This window comes from Macaca thibetana, chromosome 11 (assembly GCF_024542745.1).
Source record: "Macaca thibetana thibetana isolate TM-01 chromosome 11, ASM2454274v1, whole genome shotgun sequence".
NCBI lineage: Eukaryota > Metazoa > Chordata > Mammalia > Primates > Cercopithecidae > Macaca > Macaca thibetana.
The window spans coordinates 113415734-113435906 of NC_065588.1; the positions used below are offsets into that span (position 1 = coordinate 113415734).

The 20173-nt window shown below is 46.9% G+C and overlaps 1 protein-coding gene across 1 annotated transcript in view; it reads right to left on the reverse strand.

The window, feature by feature from the left end:
- FBXO21 (F-box protein 21) overlaps positions 1–20173 on the reverse strand; it is a 189565-nt gene that overhangs the window by 42270 nt on the left and 127122 nt on the right. The window contains exons 2-4 of the mRNA XM_050747986.1: positions 7258–7525; positions 6274–6409; positions 3136–3230 (exon numbers count right to left, since the gene is read on the reverse strand). Of these exons, the coding sequence (XP_050603943.1) occupies positions 3136–3230; positions 6274–6409; positions 7258–7496 (470 nt within the window). The 5' untranslated portion in view covers positions 7497–7525. The remainder of the gene's footprint in view (positions 1–3135; positions 3231–6273; positions 6410–7257; positions 7526–20173) is intronic.

Below are 20173 nucleotides of genomic sequence, written 5' to 3' on the forward strand. Positions count from 1 at the left end.
ATCCTCTGCTACTGATGCAGCTATTTTTATTGAATTACTGTGCTGTTTGGATTATAAGTAGCTTTCTAAGATGGCCTAATATCTAGTGATGCCAGTTTCCCATTATGATTACTAAAAGATTGTTTTTTGGCTCTTCTTGTGAATTTAGTCTTCTGTATATATTTTATGACATCTAAATGAAAGAAAAGAAAAAAGCAAAACAACCCCCCCTGCTCACCACCCCTCAAAAAAAGACTTTGTTTGAATCCTAATTGGAATGACACTAGGTTTATATATTAATTTGGGGAGAACTGACATTTTTTGTGACAGTAAGTCTTCACATTCCAGGACATGCTATCTATTTTATGTCTTTCTTTTTTTTTTTTTTTTTTTTTTTTGAGACGGAGTCTGGCTCTGTCACCCAGGCTGGAGTGCAGTGGCGCGATCTCAGCTCACTGCAAGCTCCGCCTCCCGGGTTTACGCCATTCTCTTGCCTCAGCCTCCCGAGTAGCTGGGACTACAGGCGCCCGCCACCTCACCCGGCTAGTTTTTTGTATTTTTTAGTAGAGACGGGGTTTCACCGTGTTAGCCAGGATGGTCTCGATCTCCTGACCTCGTGATCCGCCCGTCTCGGCCTCCCAAAGTGCTGGGATTACAGGCTTGAGCCACCGCGCCCGGCCTATTTTATGTCTTTCAATAACAACCTATAGTCTGAACTGGGAAACCCATTCCCAAGACTACTGCCTAGAAACATCACTCCTCACAGTGACACAAAATGGAAAAATAAAGTGGTTGTCCATCTATAGGAAAATCATGTAGGCCGGGCACAGTGGCTCACGCCCATAATCTTAGCACTTTGAGAGGCCGAGACCGGCAGATCACCTGATATCAGGAGTTTGAGACCAGCCTGACCAACATGGTGAAACACCGTCTCTACTAAAAATACAAAATTAGCCAGGTGTGGTGGCAGGCACCTGTAATCCCAGCTACTCGGGAGGCTGAAGCAGGAGAATCTCTTCGACCCAGGAGGCAGAGGTTGCCAAGATCATACCACTACACTCCAGCCTGGGCAACAAGAGTGAAATTCCATCTCAAAAAAATAAAAATAAAAATAAGTAAATAAATTATGTAACGCACCACAGAAGAGTAAGTAGACATTAACAAAAGTGATTTTGATGTTTTACCCACTGAAGGGGATGGATTTCCATAACGTACTGTTGAATGAGAAAACACAATATAGAAAAGTACCTATTATGTGATCCCAATTTTGTGCAATAACGATCCCTTCCCATACTCATCACTGTCAGCCAGCATGAAGAATGCAACCTGGGCTGTTATCAAGAATTACAGAGGTGGCGGCAGGAAAGGCCAATGTAAACAGAGGGAATAGGGAGGAAAAAGGAAACAGCATAAATAAGAAAAAAACCCAGTCTGTACTAAACATCAAACCAAAACAACCAACAAAGTATGTATGAGGTTCCATTTATGTACTTAAAAGTACATATGCACATTAAAAAAACACAAGTCAGCTTTTATTTTGAAGACTGCACAATACTGACTACTAGATCATACTTCAATTCATTTATAGATAAACCAAAATAGAAATGGAAAAATGACCTCTGCATCTGAACTCATCCAAGGCCTAGAATAGTGACACATCTTACCTCTACCCACAGTTGTTCCACTGATATATATTTCTCTCTCCTAAATCCCCTTTAAAAAACAACAGAGGCCGGGCGCGGTGGCTCAAGCCTGTAATCCCAGCACTTTGGGAGGCCGAGACGGGCGGATCACGAGGTCAGGAGATCGAGACCATCCTTGCTAACACGGTGAAACCCCGTCTCTACTAAAAAATACAAAAAACTAGCCGGGCGAGGTGGCAGGCGCCTGTAGTCCCAGCTACACGGGAGGCTGAGGCAGGAGAATGGCGTAAACCCGGGAGGCGGAGCTTGCAGTGAGCCGAGATCGCGCCACTGCACTCCAGCCTGGGTGACAGAGCCAGACTCCGTCTCAAAAAAAAAAAAAAAAAAAAAAAAAAAAAAAAACAACAGAAATATTTTATCCCTTGTTCGTGAGATATTTCGCAAAGATTCCTTTTAAGGAAGATGTTAAACTAGCATTCTTATCTTCCATCAATAGAAAGTTTTCAGAACTTTTAGAGCAGAAAGTCTTTTCCACAGGCAAGTTAGGCTGGAAGCCCAGTCATCTTTCAGGTAAAAACTGGAAATTAACCCTCACAGCAGAAAATAAAAGGCATATGAAATTTTAAGTAATAACCAAGAAATAAGGGGTTCTTCTTGATCAGGTGAGTCCCTTAGTACACAGTTTTCTGACTGGAAGATAAAAGAAAGGCTCACCCAAAGACCTACAGTGTTCAAAGACCAAGGTAAGATTATTTTGTACCACAATTCAGAAATTGTAAAAAATCATCCATTAAATTAAGACATGCCTAAGAAATTATTATTTTTAAATTAAAAGATTCAATTCATGATAGGCAAATTTGGTAGTAAGTGGAGAGGTAATAATGAAGGAAGCATGATTTCTATTACCAGAAGGTTTCTTTTTTTTTGAGACGAAGTCTCGCTCTTGTCCCCCAGTCTGGAGTGCAATGACACGATCTCAGCTCACTGCAACCTCCGCCTCCTGGGTTCAAGTGATTCTCTTGCTTCAGCCTCCCGAGTAGCTGGGATTACAGGTGCATACCACCACACCCACCTAATTTTTTGTATTTTTTTAAGTAGAGATGGAGTTTCACCATGTTGGCCAGGCTGGTCTCGAACTCCTGACCTCAGACGATCCACCCGCTTCGGCCTCCCAAAGTGCTGGGATTACAGGCGTGAGCCACCGTGCCCAGCCTATTACCAGAAGGTTTCTAAACAACACAACAGATACAAGGGTCCGGAGCACAGTATTTGACCCACAATAAAGCTAAACATTAATTCCATTTTCTTTCCAAAAGGATTTTTGTAAGGTTTCTTTATATGTCAATTGTCTTGGTGTATCTACCTAATATACACAGAACTTTTCAAAACTGTAACTATGACCAGGCGTGAAATATTTGGAATCACATGTTCCAGGGTTTAGCCACACAGAAATTACAGCAATTTATTCTGGACTTATTAAAACAAACAAATCCCTGCTAAAGCTATGGCTTACCTTCCTTCCATATTTAGGATACACACCAGTTCATCCTCAAAAAAAATCTCTGGTCCTTCAAGGTTCTCAATGTCACTGAAGCCATTACAAGGAACCTATGAAGAAGACATATACAAGTAGACCTCCATTATGAGTATTGATGCAACTGTCACTCTCACAAATTTGAGTTGAAATAAAGATGTCCACTACTAAAGACAGTGCTAACAGTTATTCTACACTACCTTGCACTACCAGTCATGGGTAGAAAATAACATAAAGTAACAATAATTTACTGAGATCTTCTTGTTATTTGCAATCAATTATGTTTTCATAGACTAGAATTTCTGAAACTGACAACTCAGAGTTCTAATGTAAAGAAAACTAGCTCTGGCCAGGCACAGTGGTTCCTGACTGTAATCCCAGAACTTTGGGAGGCCAGGGCAGGCGGATAACCTGAGGTAAGGAGTTTGAGACCAGCCTGATCAACATGGTGAAACCCTGTCTCTACTAAAAATACAAAATTAGCCAGGCATGCCTGTAATCCAGCTACTTGGGAGGCTGAGGCAGAAGAATCACTTGAACCCGGGAGGCAGAGGTTACAGTGAGCCGAGATTGCGCCATTGCACTCTAGCCTGGGCAACAAGAATGAAACTCCGTCTAAAAAAAAAAAAAGCAGCAGCAGCAGCCGGGTGTGATGGCTCATGCCTGTAATCCCAGCACTTTGGGAGGGCGAGGCAGGCAGATCACCTGAGATCGGGAGTTCGAGACCAGCCTGACCAACATGGAGGAAACCCTTTCTTTACTAAAAATACAAAATTAGCCAGGCATGGTGGTGCACGTCTGTAATCCCAGCCACTCAGGAGGCTGAGGCAGGAGAATCGCTTGAACCCAGGAGGCAGAGGCTGCAGTGAGCTGAGATCGCGCCACTGCACTCCAGCCTGAACAAGGACTAGAACTACAAAATCTCCTAATGACTACTTCACATAGTCTATGCTGTACTCAACTAAGAGAAGAGGGCCCGGGAGGTAAGCCTAGTAGATCAGGCAGCTCCTGTAATCCACTGGGCATGTTTTCTCCTCTGTAAATTCAGGTGCAAATGGCTTTAAGGTTTTCTCAGTTAAGGCCTGGCGTGGTGGCTCACGCCTGTAATCCCAGCACTTTGGGAGGCTGAGGTGGGCGGATCACCTGAGGTCAGGAGTTCGAGACCAGCCTGACCAACATGGAGAAACCCCGTCTCTACTAAAAATACAAAATTAGCCAGGCATAGTGGTGCATGCCAGTAATCCCAGCTACTTGGGAGGCTGAGGCAGGAAAATCACTTGAACCTGGGAGGCAGAGGTTGCGGTGAGCCGAGATCACGCCATTGCACTCCAGCCTGGGCAACAAGAGTGAAACTCCGTCTCAAAAAAAAAAAATCTTCTCAGTTTAAAATTCTATGGCTTCTCTCAGTTTTCTTTTTGCAAGTAGCCAGAACATTTCAGGTCAACCTGTGTGCATTCCGAGAACACAGGAACACCAAGATCCTGGGCCAAAGCAATCACCCACCCACAGATTAATGTTAAGTATGCTCCCGCTGTGTTCAAAGTCCTTGACATACTTCTAATTAAGCAGTGGTACAGGGAAAGGGGGAGCTGAGGAAAAAACACAACAATCCATCATTATTACACAGAGGCACAGACTGTTCAAAACATACACAAAACCAGCTGGACTAGAGGAGGTTGCAGGCTCATAGTCCATGACCAATTGCACCAAACATAGCTAGTACCAAAATCTACGTATGTGCAAACACATTCAGATCAGCATTTACAATTTGTGATTACGAATGCTTTTAGCCAGGGCATGGCTTCTCCAAAGTAGAATACAAATTTTGTTTATTCTAACACTAATAAATATTTATAGAAACCAATTACACTAAGGAAGGTCTATTTGTATTCTCCATAGGGGAAAACATTCAAATTTGTCCAAAGTTCAAATTTTCCCTTTCAAAACTTGAAAAGCCTTGAAAACATTTCAAATTATGAACTCCATTAACTAACAGTAAATAAAATTACAGAATCCAAAGGAGTCTTTAGTAAAACACAAAAGAGAAATAAATCAGATCGGCTCTATTTCTAGAACCCCAACCAGAAATAAATATCTAATAGTTTGTTGAACTCAAAACATTAGTGTGGATTATTTTCCAGAGTTACAAAAAGGGATGAGAACATACAGAAACTTCCGTGAGGCCTGGCATACGCCTGTAATCCCAACACTTTGGTTTGCCGAGGCCGGCGGATCACTTGAGGCCAGGAGTTCAAGACCAGCCTGACCAACATGGTAAAACCCCATCTCTACTAAAAATACAAAAATTATCCAGGTATGGTGGCACATGCCTGTAGTCCTGGCTACTCGGGAGACTGAGACATGAGAATTGCTTGAGCCCAGGAGCAGGAGGTTGCAGTGAGCTGAGATTGTGCCACTGCACTCCAGCCGGGGAGACAAAACAAGACTCTGTCTCAAAAAAAGAAAAAAGAAACTTCCATGAGACGTTTTGAAGAAAGAAAGAAAAAAAAAAAACCAAAAAACCCACCATGTATTTCAGCAATATTAAAAAAAAGCAAACAAAAACTTTTCAGGGATAATGAATGAAAGACAATTTATTTCAGGGACTAGTAACTCTGATTTGTAGGTAGCTTTTAATCCTCTGTTACCTTAACAAATAATGCAGTTCACTACTGGTTAGAACCTGCAAAGCCAGAGAGAAGAACCACATTAATTTCGTCAACCCTTCTGGGAAAACAACCGGGAGAAATTTATAGTGTTCAATCATTGATGATTCCCCAAATAACGCAGGGGTTGCAAACAAAATCCGTTGAACCCACTTGAGAAATAATGCTGATCTGGACTCCGTCTACATTGTGCTGCGTGGGTCCCTCCCTGCTCCCTCCACCCCCATTCTCTCTCTGGCTTTAGAAAAGTAAAGCTGGCACAGACAAATGGCTTCGTGTTGTTGGATAGGAGGAAAAGGACACAATGACTCTTGCAGCCATCTAAGTGAGTAAGGGATTGTGAGAGCATTGAAAAGGGAGATACGAAAAAGAGCTGGATGAGCTCATGCCTGCAGACCCAGACACATACACCAGCAGGCCAAAGCTTAGAGCCACATCAACAGATCCTTACGTGCTCTGAAAAGAACCTCTTTGAGAACGAGGCTACAATCTTCCGCGCTTCCAACCCAGCTTTTTGCCGAACTTTATACTCTTCCAACCAATTGACGTAGTCGGTGGGGCTGTAGTGTTTCATAAGGGAAGGCCACCTACGAGGAGAGAAACACCCCCTCAGCTTTACAGAGACTCAAAGGCAGGCGGCCACGAATCCAAGGCAGCCTTGGAAACAGGGACAGCAGCGGGGTCCCGTGGTAAGAGGGACCCCGGCGAGGGACCTAGTTCAAAACCCCACCGGCATTCACTCACTCACTCCTGGTGTGACCTTGGCGTAGCGGCATGAATGATGTCTCCATTCCCCATCTCTAAAATGGGGACAGTTGTAATAACAATAATAATAATAATGACAATGACAGTGAGTATTCATTGAGCGCCTCCTAGGAGCCGGGGCCCTGCGTGTGTGCCTCCCGCAGATCATCTAATTTAATAACCACGGTGAAAGGTCTAATGATCACCACCACTCAAAGTCTATGAACGAGGCTCAAAAAAAGGGAAGTCGCTCCCCCCAAGGTCACAGAGGGAGTGTGCAGGGCCAGATTTCATCCCGGGGCCACGCTGAAATCTGTGCCGTCCACAACCAGCCCGGGGATGCTGCGCCCGCCCGATCGATGCATCACTGGGTCCATGTAAACATTTCAGCCCGGAGTCGGGCACAAAAGAAGCGCGCAAAAGGGACGAGCCGCGCCGCCGCCAGCGTCACCCTTGACCGAGGGCCCGGCTGCGAGGCGCTCACAGATGCGCCATTTGGGGACCCGGGGGTCCGCCTGGCGTGGCCCCGCAGGGTCCGGGGCCTGGAGGCCTTTGTCTGTCTGTCCGCGGGAAGGGGTCCGGGGTGGGGTTCGCGCTCGGGGCGGCCGCAGGGAGCGAGCGGGGCGGCTGCCCGGCCCCGGGGGGCGCGGGGCGGTGGGCGCGCAGCCGGGGCGCGGGGCTGCTGGCTCACCTCACCCGGAACTGCTCCTTCCACACCTTCCCGCTGCTCTGGCACAGCTCGCGCAGCCGCCGGCAGGTGCTGGAGACACGGCCAATGTCGGCGGCCGTCAGCGAGCCGCAGCACAGGATGTACTCCAGCACCTCACCCGGCAGGTTGACCAGGCAGCTGAGGCCCGCTACCTCCGGCGCGGCCTCCTCCGGTAGCGCCGGCACCACCTCCATCGCGCTGTCGACTGCTACCGCCGCCATCTTGTCCGCGTACCTGGGGCCGCGCGCGCGCGCGCGAGAGGGTCGGGGAGCCCCGCCTGGCCCCGCCTACTGGTCTTGGGGGCGAGTCGTGTGATCGCTCCGCCCACCCGCGGGCCACACCTCCCCTGCATCAGCCGGGGTCCGCGCGGGTGGCAGCGCCGAAAAAGGAGGACATAATTGCGCTCTGTGCTTGGAGCCGGCAGCGCAAGCCGCCTCTAGTCTGGGACAACAATAGTAGCATTGATTCTTTTAAACGTAATTAATGTTTAAAATTAACAAATAAAAATGGTATCTATTCTTACGCGTGCTGAGCACTTTCTGTGCGCGTTGGACCTTCCCCAATTAACCTACGAACTTTCTCCTCGTATTACAAACGGGGAAACTGAGGTTCGGAGAGTGAGAGGGCTTGCTCAGGATCCCTTGACTTGGATTTTTTTTTTTTTTTTCCGCTTTCGGACGGAGTCTCGCTCTCGCCCAGGCTGGAGGGCAGTGGTGCTATCTGTAATTAGTGTTTAAAATTAACAAAAATGGTATCTATTCTTACGCGTGCTGAGCGCTTTCTGTGAGCATTGAACCTTCCTCATTTACCCTAGGAACTATCTTTCTCGACATATTACAGACGGGGAAACTGAGGTTCGGAGAGTGAGAGGACTTGCTCAGGATCCCTTGTCTTGGATTTTTTTTTTTTTCCTTTGGGACGGAGTCTCGCTCTCGCCCAGGTTGGAGTGCAGTGGCGCTATCTCGGCTCACTACAACCTCTGCCTCCCGGTTTCAAGCGATTCTCTTGCCTCAGCCTCCCGAGTGGATGGGATTACAGGCGCGCGCCGCCACACCCAGCTAGTTTTTGCATTTTTACTTTTTTTTTTTTTTTTGAGACAGAGTCTCACGAGCCACCCAGGTTGGAGTGCAGTGGCCGCGATCTCGGCTCACTTCAACCTCCACCTCCCTGGTTCAAGCAATTCTCCTGCCTCAGCCTCCCTAGTAGCTGGGATTACAGGCGCCCGCCACCACGGCAGGCTAATTTTTGAATTTTTAGTAGAGACAGGGTTTCACCATGTTGCTCAGGCTGGTCTCGAACTCCTGACCTCAAATGATCCGCCCACCTCAGCCTCCCAAAATGCTGGGATTACAGGTGTGAGCCACCGCGCCCGGCCCCTTGTCTTGGACTGTATTTCAGATCTGCTTGACTTTTGCTTGTCGGTAATCTTAACCATATGATGTAATAATAACAATATTCTTGAGTGAGTGCTATGGGAAGCCCTCTATGATAGCGTAGGGGAGTAATAATCCTCAAATCTGTGCCCTGATTTTAGGCTAATAGAGGGCAGGCAGAGAGCTCTCCTGTACTGGTTTCTTAATTGTTTCCAGCTCAACAGTCCTTCATATTTGGGGGAGCATAGTCTGACCTCCCACAATAGGTACCACAGTTATACCTATTCTACAGAAAAGGTAAAGTTCCTCCAGGTGGCAGTCACTGGTTCAAAGTCACAGAGACAAAAGTGCTAGAGCCTGGATTTGAGTCTTCAACGCAGGAGTTATCACTCAGGATTGGGTGGGTAGTCTCAGGATCTGCACATTAAAAAAAAAAAAGTTTAGTTCAGTGCCAAAGCCCTGTATTGTGTGCCCTGGGGATACAGGGGGGTGAGAAAAATGGAGTCTTTGCTCCAAAACCTCAAAGTCCAATTACATTTAGAAGGATCTGTTGTTAGTACATGGAGGCTTCAATGAAGTACTCCCGGCAACTTGGAAATCAACTGGATATTGGTTTTGTTTGTTTGTTTGTTTTTTGAGACAGAGTCTCTCTCTGTCGCCCAAGCTGGAGTGCAATGGCATGATCTCGGCTCCCTGCAACTTTGGCCTCTAGGGTTCAAGAGATTCTTCTGCCTCAGCCTCCCAAGTAGCTTACAGGTGCATGCCACCATGCCTGGCTAATTTTTGTATTTTTGTAGATACAGAGTTTCACCATGTTGGCAAGGCTGATCTTGAACTCCTGACCTCATGATCCACCCGCCTCGGCCTCCCAAAGTGCTGGGATTACAGGTGTGAGCCACCGTGCCTCGCCTGGATATGGGTTTACTTTGGGGAGATGGAAATGTTTTGGAATTAGATAGAGGTGGTGGTGGTGGTTGCACAGCATTGGGAATATACTAAATGCCACTGAATTGTTCTCTTTAAAATGATTGAATTTTACCAGCATGGTGGCTTAAACCCGTAGTTCCAGTTACTCTGGAGGCTGAGGTGGGAGGATCACTTGAGCCTAGGAGTTCAAGGTTGCAGTGAACTGTGACTACACCACTGCACTCCAGCCTGGGCGACAGAGCAAGACAAGACAAGGTCTCTGTGACTCCACCGTCTCCCGGTTCTCCTCTCACCTCTGGGACTGCACCTTCTCCGTCTTCTTTGCAACCACCCAGATGTTACATGTTGTGGTATCTTGGGCCTCAGCAAGCCCTCTTCTTTCACTGTCTTGCCTCTGTCCACAACTCAAATGACGATCCAAATCCAAATGAAATATCCACATTTCTCTCTCCTGCCCCACCCGCTCCTCTGGGATCTAGTCTGGCTTAGCCTGCTCACCTGCCATTCCCTTTAGGCCCTTCATACTCAACTTATCCAGGAGGGAACTCAAGATCTTTCTTCTCTACTTTACCTTGTCTTCTCTTAGTAGTTCCTGCCTTAGGAAGCGCTACTCATTCATCCATTCCTGTAAAACATGAACTTGTCACCATCCTTGCTACCTCTGTCTCCCTCACCATCCATAACCAAATGCCCAATAGAGGTTAATTTCTGTAAGCCTCAGTTTCCTAATCTATAAAATGGGGATAACAATCAATCTTCCTACTAAATAAGACATATACATCAGTTAGTATTGCTGTGTAACAAATAAACCCAAATTTAATGACTGCTCTGTTTTTGGCAGTGTGGGTACAAAGGTGAACAGGGTAAAGTCACAAATGCCCTGGTCACAGAGCTGAGATGTTAGCGTAGGTGACAGCGGATACTGCTAATACTATCAGGATTCATCAGTGCTATCCTTAGGCAGTGATAAGCACTGGGAAGAAAGAGATAAAACAGAGGAAGAATATGGATAATGTGTACAGTGGCAGTCTCTTTTTTTTTTCTTTTCTTTCTTTTATTTATTTCTTTCTTTTTCTTTCTTTCTTTCTTTTTTCTTTCTTCTTTCTTTCCTTTCTCTTTCTTCTTTTTCTTTCTTTCCTTCATCTTTCTTTTTTTTTTCTCTCTCTCTCTTTTTTCTTTTTCTTTTTTTTTGACACAGAGTTTTTCTCTTGTCACCCAGGCTGGAGTGAAGTGGCATGATCTCTGCTCACTGCAACCTCCACCTCCCGGGTTCAAGTGATTCTCCTGCTTCAGCCTCCCAAGTAGCTGGAATTACAGACATGTGCCACCATACCCAGCTAATTTTATATTTTTAGTAGAGATGGGGTTTCACCATGTTGTCCTGGCTGGTCTGGAATTCCTGACCTCAGGTGATCCACCCACTTTGGCTTCCCAAAATGCTGGGATTACAGACGTAAACCAACACGCCTGGCCTTCTCTCTTTCTTTCTTTCCTTCCTTCCTTCCTTTCTTTTTCTTTCTTTCTTTCTTTTCTTTCTTTCTTTCTTCCTTTCTTTTTTTCTTTCTTCCTTCCTTCCTCCCTTCCTTCCTTCTTTCTTTTCTCTTTTCTTTCTTCTTTCTTTCTCTCTTCTTTGTTTCTTTCTTCTTTCTTTCTTTCTCTCTTCTTTGTTTCTTTCTTCTTTCTTTCCTTTTTTTTTGAGATGGAGTTTCACTCTTGTTGCCCGGGCTGGAGTTCAACGGACGGATCTTGGCTCACCGCAACCTCTGCCTCCCAGGTTCAAGTGATTCTCCTGCCTCAGCCTCCAGAGTAGCTGGGATTACAGGCATGCGCCACCACACCTGGCTAATTTTGGGTTTTTAGTAGAGATGGGGTTTCTCCATGTTGGTCAGGCTGGTCTCGAATTCTAGACCTCAGGTGATCCGCCCGCCTTGGCCTCCCAAAGTGCTGGGATTATAGGCATAAGTCACCATGCCCGGCCTTTTTTTTTTTTTTTTTTTTTTTTTTTTTTTTTTGAGAGAGGGTTTCAGTCTGTCATCCAGGTTGGAGTACAGTGGTGTCATCTCAGCTCACTGCAACCTCTGCCTCCCGGGTTCAAGGCAGCCTCCCACCTTAGGCTCCTGAGTAGCTGGGACTGCAGGCGCACACCACCACACCTGGCTGATTTCTGCAATTTTTTATGTAGAGACAGGGTTTCACCTTGTTGTCCAGGCTGGTCTCCAACTCCTGAACTCCCACCTCGGCCTCCCAAAGTGCTGGAATTACGGGTGTGAGCCATGGCACCCAGCCTTCTTTTTCTTTTTTTTTAACTTAAATTGTTTTCCTTGATTTATATTTGCAATTTGAAATAGAAGTTTGGCACAAACACACACTCATGCCAGTCTGGGGGGACAGGGCTAGGGACAAGATCACTTGGCAGCAGGGCTGGTACCCCAGATGCTTAGGATGGCAGGAGGGGGAACCCAAACCCTCACCCAGCCCCTCCCACCTTGCGGTTCATGAAATGTTTAACAGTGGAAAAGGAAGTATGGGATATTGGTGAGAGTGTCCAGAGCCCGATGGGATTGTATAAAAGAATGGCACATACACAAAAGATTTATGTACCTATCAAAGGGACAGAAGATATAATTGCAAACACAAAATTTCTAAAGGAAATTCTCCAAGAAAGGAAGAAGGGAATGAGTCTCTTTCCTTTTCGGCATAGAGAAAACTGTGTTTTTAAATTTCTCCTAGGATACCCTTTTGCTGAACTGGCCTCATGCCCTGATTATATCCAGCTGGTCCCCCCAACCCTAGTTGAACCTAATTGGGGTCCACTTGCCCTGCACAGCAAAGCCAAACACTGACATTGGGATTGCAGCGAGGGAAAGTGAGGCATTTATTGCAGGGCCCCAATCAAGGAGAATTGGGCAGCTCATGGTTTAAGACCCACACTCTCTGATGGCTTACAGGGAGTTTGTTTTTTTTTTTTGAGACGGAGTCTTGCTCTGTTGCTCAGGCTGGAGTGTAATGGCGCTATCTCAGCTCACTGTAACAACTTCTGCCTCCTAGATTCAAGCAATTCTCCTACTTCTCAGCTTCCTGAGTAGCTGGGATTACAAGCATGCACCACCACACTCAGCTAATTTTTGTATTTTTAGTAGAGACGAGGTTTCACCATGTTGGCCAGGCTGGTCTTGAACTCCTGAGCTCAGGTGATCCACCTGCCTCGGCCTCCCAAAGTGCTGGGATTACAGGAGTGAGCCACTGCACCTGGCCACAGGTAAGAGTTTTTAAAGGCAAGGAGACAGAGGTTACAGGGAAAGCCATAAATCAATTACATGCAGGCTATCCATTGGTTTGACCTAAAAAGGCAGGACATCTGGAAACAGAGGCCCACAGGTCATAGGTGGATTCAAAGTTTTTTTTTTTTTGAAATGGAGCCTCACTTTGTCACCAGGCTGGAGTGCAGTGGCACGATTTGAGCTCACTGCAACCTCTGCCTCCTGGGTTCAAGTGATTCTCCTGCCTCAGTCTCCTGAGTAGCTGGGACTACAGGCTGAAGCCACTACACCCAGCTAATTTTTTGTAGTTTTAGTAGAGACGGGGTTTCACCATGTTGTTCAGGATGGTCTCGATCTCTTGACCTTGTGAGCTGCCCACCTCGGTTTCCCAAAGTGCTGGGATTACAGGTGTGAGCCACTACGCCTGGCCCTGGATTCAAAGATTTTTTGAGTTGTGACTGGTTAAGGAGGCGAAGCTTTGTCTAAAAAATTGAGATTAGCACTAAAGAATGTTAGCTCTGTCTGGTGGCTGTGATCTCCTTTAGACCTCACAGGAAGAAATTAGAACAAAAAACAGTGGTCAGAGTTCAGTCCTCTGTTTCTTTTAATATGAGGTCTACGGCCAGTGGGTCTGTTTGGTGGGGGTCCAGGATCCTGAAAAACAACCCACAGACATATGTTAAGACACTATCCTTAGTTTCTGTAAGCGAACCAGACATCCCATCATTCTAACTTTCTTGCTAGTGTTTTGAGCTACTATTACCTTCTTGCTTATCAAGTCACTCATTTACTTCTCAGCGAGGTGCCTGGAATTATTAGCGAGGTGCCTGGAATTACTAGCGAGGTGCCTGGAATTTCCCTTGAAGGAACTCAAAATTTTTCTTCATTTTTTTTTTTTTTTTTTTTGAGACGGAGTCTGGCTCTGTCGCCCAGGCTGGAGCGCAGTGGCCGGATCTCAGCTCACTGCAAGCTCCGCCTCCCAGGTTCACGCCATTCTCCTGCCTCAGCCTCCCGAGTAGCTGGGACTACAGGCGCCCGCCACCTCGCCCGGCTAGTTTTTTATATTTTTTAGTAGAGACGGGGTTTCACCGTGTTAGCCAGGATGGTCTCGATCTCCTGACCTCGTGATCCACCCGTCTCGGCCTCCCAAAGTGCTGGGATTACAGGCTTGAGCCACCGCGCCCGGCCTATTTTTCTTCATTTCTATGCTTGGGGGGCCTGCAAGCCCCTAAGAGGAGTTCCTGCTCCATCCCACAGTCCCTGCTAAAATCACCCTGCACAAACTCAAATCCTAGAATAAGCCCTTCTGGGATCCCTCCTCCCTGGTTTCCCAGTGGTCCTCTAGGGTGGACTCTCCCTTGCTGCAGCAAGGTAATACACTTATCTTTGTTGGGCTACAGATGAATTTCTGGTTATTTTTGGCTGGTGAGGTCAACACCCCTTTCCAATGAAATCTCCACAATCTAGCTGCAGATACCATTTGAACTCCCTTCAACACCATTCACACCTGTTTTGCCAAGATCCAAGCTCCCATTCTTTCTGTAATCTCAAGATGTTAATAAATTTCCAAGCTCCATGGTAGCAGGGAGGTGAGTAATCTCTCAGTGGGTCTCTTCCGTGTGCATGTTCATACATTTGTATGCCCATTCTCTCTTTCTCTTTTTGTTTTGGAGACAGGGTCTTGTGCTGTTGACCAGACTGGAGTGCAGTGGAGCAGTAATAGCTCACTGCAGCCTTGAACTCCTGGGATCAAGCCATCCTCCTGGCTCAGCCTCCCAAGTAACTGGGACCATACGTGTGTGCCACCATGCCTGGCTATTTTATTTTATTTTTTGAGATGGACTTTCACTCTTGTTGCCCAGGCTGGAGTTCAGTGGTGTGATCTTGGCTCACTGCAACCTCCACCACCTGGGTTCAAGCAATTCTCCTGCCTCAGCCTCCTGAGTAGCTGGGATTACAGGCGTCTGCCACCATGCCTGACTAACTTTTTTTCTTTTTTTTTGTATTTTTAGTAGAGACTACTATTTGTATTTTTAGTTTCATCATGTTGGCCAGGCTATCTCGAACTCCTGACCTCAGGTGATCCGCCTGCTTCGGCCTCCCAAAGTGCTGATATTACAGGTGGGAGCCACTGCGCCTGGCCTATGCCTGACTATTAAAAAAAAATTTATAGAGATGGGAGCTTGCAATGTTGCCCAGGCTGGTCCTGAATTCCTGGCCTCAAGCAATCCTCCTGCCTTGGCCTCCCAAAGGCCTTTTCTCTTATTAATCTGCCTTTTGTGAGTTGATTTTTCAGTGAAACTTCTGAGGGCAAAGGGGGAGTTTCCCTTACTCCCTACAGTGTTCCTTGTCCTCATAATTAATACATGCATCCTTTCTTTTCTGGTCCACTTCCCTGCCCGCCTGACAGCCTTTGCTGATACAGGTCCTTTTCCTAGGAGTGTCTCCTCAGCCACACCTACTCATCTTTCAGATTTCTGCTCAAGTGCTCCTCTGTAGGAACACAAGTTCATGAATGCAGGCTAGGCAAGCTCCTTCTGCCTTGTGCCTTGGCAGAACCCCATGCCTTTCATTCAGTATATACTCGCAAACTGTAGGAACACACACATGGCCATGATTACTAGATTCATCCTCCCGCTGGGGCATATCTGGGTTTAGTGGAGCTTAGGCTGTGTGGAGGCCCTATTTGTTTTGTTTTTTTTTTTTTTTTTTTTTTTGATACGGAGTCTCGCTCAGTCGCCCAGGCTGGAGTGCAGTGGCGCGATCTCGGCTCACTGCAAGCTCCGCCTCCCGGGTTCACGCCATTCTCCTGTGGAGGCCCTGTTTTATTTTTTAAGACGGAGTCTTGCTCTGTTGCCCGGGCTAGACTGCAAGTCTCGCTCTGTAGCCCAGGCTGGAGTGCAATGGCGTGATCTTGGTTTACTGCAAACTCTGCCTCCCGGGTTTAAGGGATTCTCTCACCTCAGCCTCCCAAGTGGCTGGGACTATAGCACACATCACCACACCCAACTAATTTTTGTATTTTTGGTAGAGATGGTGTTTCACCATGTAGGCCAGACTGGCCTCAAACTCCTGACCTCAAGTGATGTGCCTGCCTCAGCCTCCCAAAGTGCTGTGATTACAGGTGTGAGCCACCACACCCAGCCTGGAGGCCCCGTTTTAGAAAAGAGATACACAGGGATTAATTCACAAGTACACACGAGAGTATGTAAAATGAGAAAAGAAGTGGCCTTGGAAGGGAGGGGCTTTTTCCAAGGGAGAGGCCTTAAAATTAAGCTTCATCATTTCCATCAAATCTCTTTCTACAATATAGCAACCGGCTGGGCACGGTGGCTCACACCTGTAATGCTAGCACTCTGAGAGGCTGAGGTGGGTGTATCACCTGAGGTGAGGAGTTCAAGGCCAACCTTGCCAACATGGTGAAACCCTGTCTCTACTAAAAAAAAAATTAGGAGGGTGTGGTGGCACATGCCTGTAATCCCAGCTACTCGGGAGGCTGAGGCAGAGGAGAATTGCTTGAACTTGGGAGATGGATGCTGCAGTGAGTCAAGATCATGCCACTGCATGCCAGCCTGGGCGACATAGAGACTCTGTCTCAAAGAAAAGAAAAGAAAAGAAAAGGCAACCTCAGCTGGGCAGGGTGGCTCACGTCTATAATCTCAGCACTTTAAGAGGCTAAGGTGGGAGGATCATTTGAGCCTAGGAGGTCGAGGCTGCAGTGAGCTGTCATGACACCACTACAATCCAGCCTGGGTGGTAGAGCGAGAGCTTGTCTCAAAAAAAAAAAAAAAAAAAAAAAAAAAAAAAAAAGGGCAACTTCTGTGAAAACATGGCTTCTGTCCAGTTTTGCCAAAATCGTTATTGAACGTACATTGAGGACATCTCATGTTGTCCTACAGAGACGCTTTCTGTCCACCTAATCAACCCCTTTATGTGCAGGGTTTGTTCCCCTACCCTCCTCATTGTCCCCTCAGAGCCACCTTTTTTTTTTTTTTTTTTTTTTTTTTTTTTTTTTTTTTTTTGAGACGGAGTCTCGCTCTGTCGCCCAGGCTGGGGTGCAGTGGCCGGATCTCAGCTCACTGCAAGCTCCGCCTCCCGGGTTCACGCCATTCTCCTGCCTCAGCCTCCCGAGTAGCTGGGACTACAGGCGCCCGCCATCTCGCCCGGCTAGTTTTTTGCACTTTTTAGTAGAGACGGGGTTTCACCATGTTAGCCAGGATGGTCTCGATCTCCTGACCTCGTGATCCGCCCGTCTCAGCCTCCCAAAGTGCTGGGATTACAGGCTTGAGCCACCACGCCCGGCCAGAGCCACCTTATTGCTGAAGACTTCCCTGTGTAAAAACAGTCACTTTTCCTTGTTTTTTTCCTCCAAAATTACTTAATCATCACTAACATTCTTCTTCCTACCCCCTCCTCCTCCACTTCTTCCTCTTTCCTCCTCCTCCTCCTCCTCTTCCCATTCACCTGCTCCTCCTCCTCTTCCTTCTCCTCCTCTTCCTTCTCCTCCTCTTCCTTCTCCTCCTCCTCTTCCTTCTTCTCCTCCTCCTCTTCCTCCTATTCCTTCTCCTCCTCCTCCTCCTCCTTCTTCTTTCTTCTTCTAGCTTCCTTATGAACCAGGTTCAGTGGCTCACGCCTGTAATTCCAGCACTTTGGGAGGCCGAAATGAGGCCAAGATGGGCTGATCACTTGGGGTCAGGAGTTTGAGACCAGCCTGGACAACATGGTGAAACCCTGTCTTTACTAAAAATACAAAAATTAGGCAGGTGTGGTGGAAGGCACCTGTAGTCACAGCTACTTGGGAGGCTGAGGCAGGATAATTGCTTGAACCTGGGAGGCGGAAGTTGCAGTGAGCAGAGATCGCACCCTTGCACTCCAGCCTGGGCGATAGAGTGAGACTCTGTTTCAATAAATAAATAAATAAATAAAACAAACCTTACTTATTGTCCCTGTCCTTCTTCTGTAATGTGAGTGCTACTGGTTGATCCACCAGAGTCTGCCACATAATAGGTCCTCATTCTATTTCTATGGAACGAATGAATGAATCCTACAAGCACATCAATTGAGCTGACTGTATTTTGTGTGTGAGGTGGACATGAATCATTGGGAGCCATAGGATGGGCTGTGTTAAGCTGGAAATGATCCCCAAACACGTCCAGGGTCTAATGCCTGAGAACTGTGAATATGTTACCTTATGTGGCAAAAGAGGGCTTTTCAGATGTGATTAAGGAATCTTGAGACGAGATGATCCTGGATTATCTGGGTGGGTCCAATGTCATCCCAAGGGTTCTCCTAAGAGGGAAGCAGGAGGGTCAGAGGCAGAGGACGACATGGAATAATGGAAGCAGAGGTCGGAGTGATGCTGGGCTGTGAGCCAAGGAATGTAGGAGGCTTCCAGAACCTGGAAAATGCAAGGAAATGAATTCTCCTCTAGAACAGTAGTAACAGTCAACAAATACAGATTTAATTCACATTTTGTATTAGCTTTCCTTTTTCTTTTCTTTTCTTCTTCTTCTTCTTTTTTTTTTTTTTTTTTTTTTTTTTTTTTTGAAGAGTTTCTCTCTTGTTGCCCAGGCTGGAGTGCAGTGACATGGATCTCTGATCACTGCAACATCCACCTCCCAAGTTCAAGCAATTCTCCTGCCTCAGCCTCCTGAATACCTGGGATTACAGGGTGCCCACCACCACGCCTAGCTAATTGTTTGTATTTTTAGTAGAGACGGGGTTTCACCATGTTGGCCAGGATGGTCTTGAACTTCTGATCTCAGGCGATCCAACTGCCTCTGCCTCCCAATGTGCTGAGATTTCAGGCGTGAGCCACCATGTCCTGCCTTAGCTTTCCTTTTTCTTTTTTTTTTTTGAGACAGAGTCTCTCTCTGTCGCCCAGGCTGGAGTGCGGTGGCACAATCTTGGCTCACTGCAACCTCCACCTCTCGGGTTCAAGCAGTTCTCCTGCTTCAGCCTCCCGAGTAGCTGGGACTACAGGCGCTTGCCCCCATGCCCGGCTAATTTTTTATTTTTAGTAGAGACGGGGTTTCACCATATTGGCCAGGCTGGTCTTGAACTCCTGACCTTAGGTGATCCACCTGCCTCCACCTCCCAATGTGCTGGGATTTCAGGTGTGAGCCACTGTGCCTGGCAAGCTTTCCTTTTTCTTTCTTTCTTTCTTTTTTCTTTTTCTTTTCTCTTTTTTTTTTTTTTTTTTTTTTTTTTTGAGATAGGGTCTCACTCTTTTTTCCAGGCCAGAGTGCAGTGGTGTAATCACAGCTCACTGCAGCCTCAGCCTCCTGGGCCCAAGGGATCCTCCTGCCTCAGCCTCCCAAGTAGCTGGAACTACAGGCGTGAGCCACCATACCTAGCTAATATACTAGCTTTCTTCAGTCACTCTAACAAACTACTACAATCTAGTAGCTTCAAACCATGCAATGTTATTATTTTATAGCTCTGCATGTCAGAAGTCCCCAGTGACTCTTTCAGGGCTAAAATCGAAGTGTTTGGCAGAGTTGTGTCCCCACTGGAAGCTCTAGACGGACATCTGTTCTTTGTCTTTTCAGCTTGTGAAGGACACTCACATTCCCTCGCTCACAGCTACCTCCCTCCAACTTCTACAGCAATGATGCAGTATGCCAGGGAGATTTTGTGGCTGTTTGTTACTCAGCATTAGTGTGGCAAGAGCTGACTGGTACAAAGAAGCAGACAGGACATACGCACAGACACATACACAGACAACTATTGCCAAGCAACACTTCCTGGGTGCAAAATGATTGGTATAGACAAGCAGCACAGACAGAGGCTATAGGCAGGCACCCACAGAGGGGTTGTTTGAATTAAACCCTCAGCAATAGAAATGGTATCAACAGAAATAAGAGAGGAAGGTGGGTTTCCAGGTAGTGGGGAGTGGCAGAGGCAAAGGCCTCATGGGAAGGAAAAGAAAAGCTGTGTTTAGAACCACTGGGGTGAATCAGCCCAGAAAGGTAGACTTGGGTGGAGCTGAGGAAGAAAGGGAAGCCAAAAAGGGCCACTTGTGGTCACACAAGCACTGACTGTTGGCCAGAGGGGCTAGCCCTTCCTCCTCTGATCCCTAGTGGCACTGAGTGACTTTGAGCAAAAGCATGACGGGATGAAAGAGATGTTTTAGGAAGGGCAATCTGGGGGCAGTGTGTGCTTTCCAGGGAAGGCAATGCCACCAGCCTGGAGGGAAATGGAACAGGTGTCTCTCTCCCCGTAGACTTTGCCGGCAGCGTTCTGCTAACAACAGTGTTTCCATTAGAGACTCTTTTGGAAACGTTCAAGACTAAATGAATTCGGTGACTCACTGCATCATGTTTAATTAATGCCACA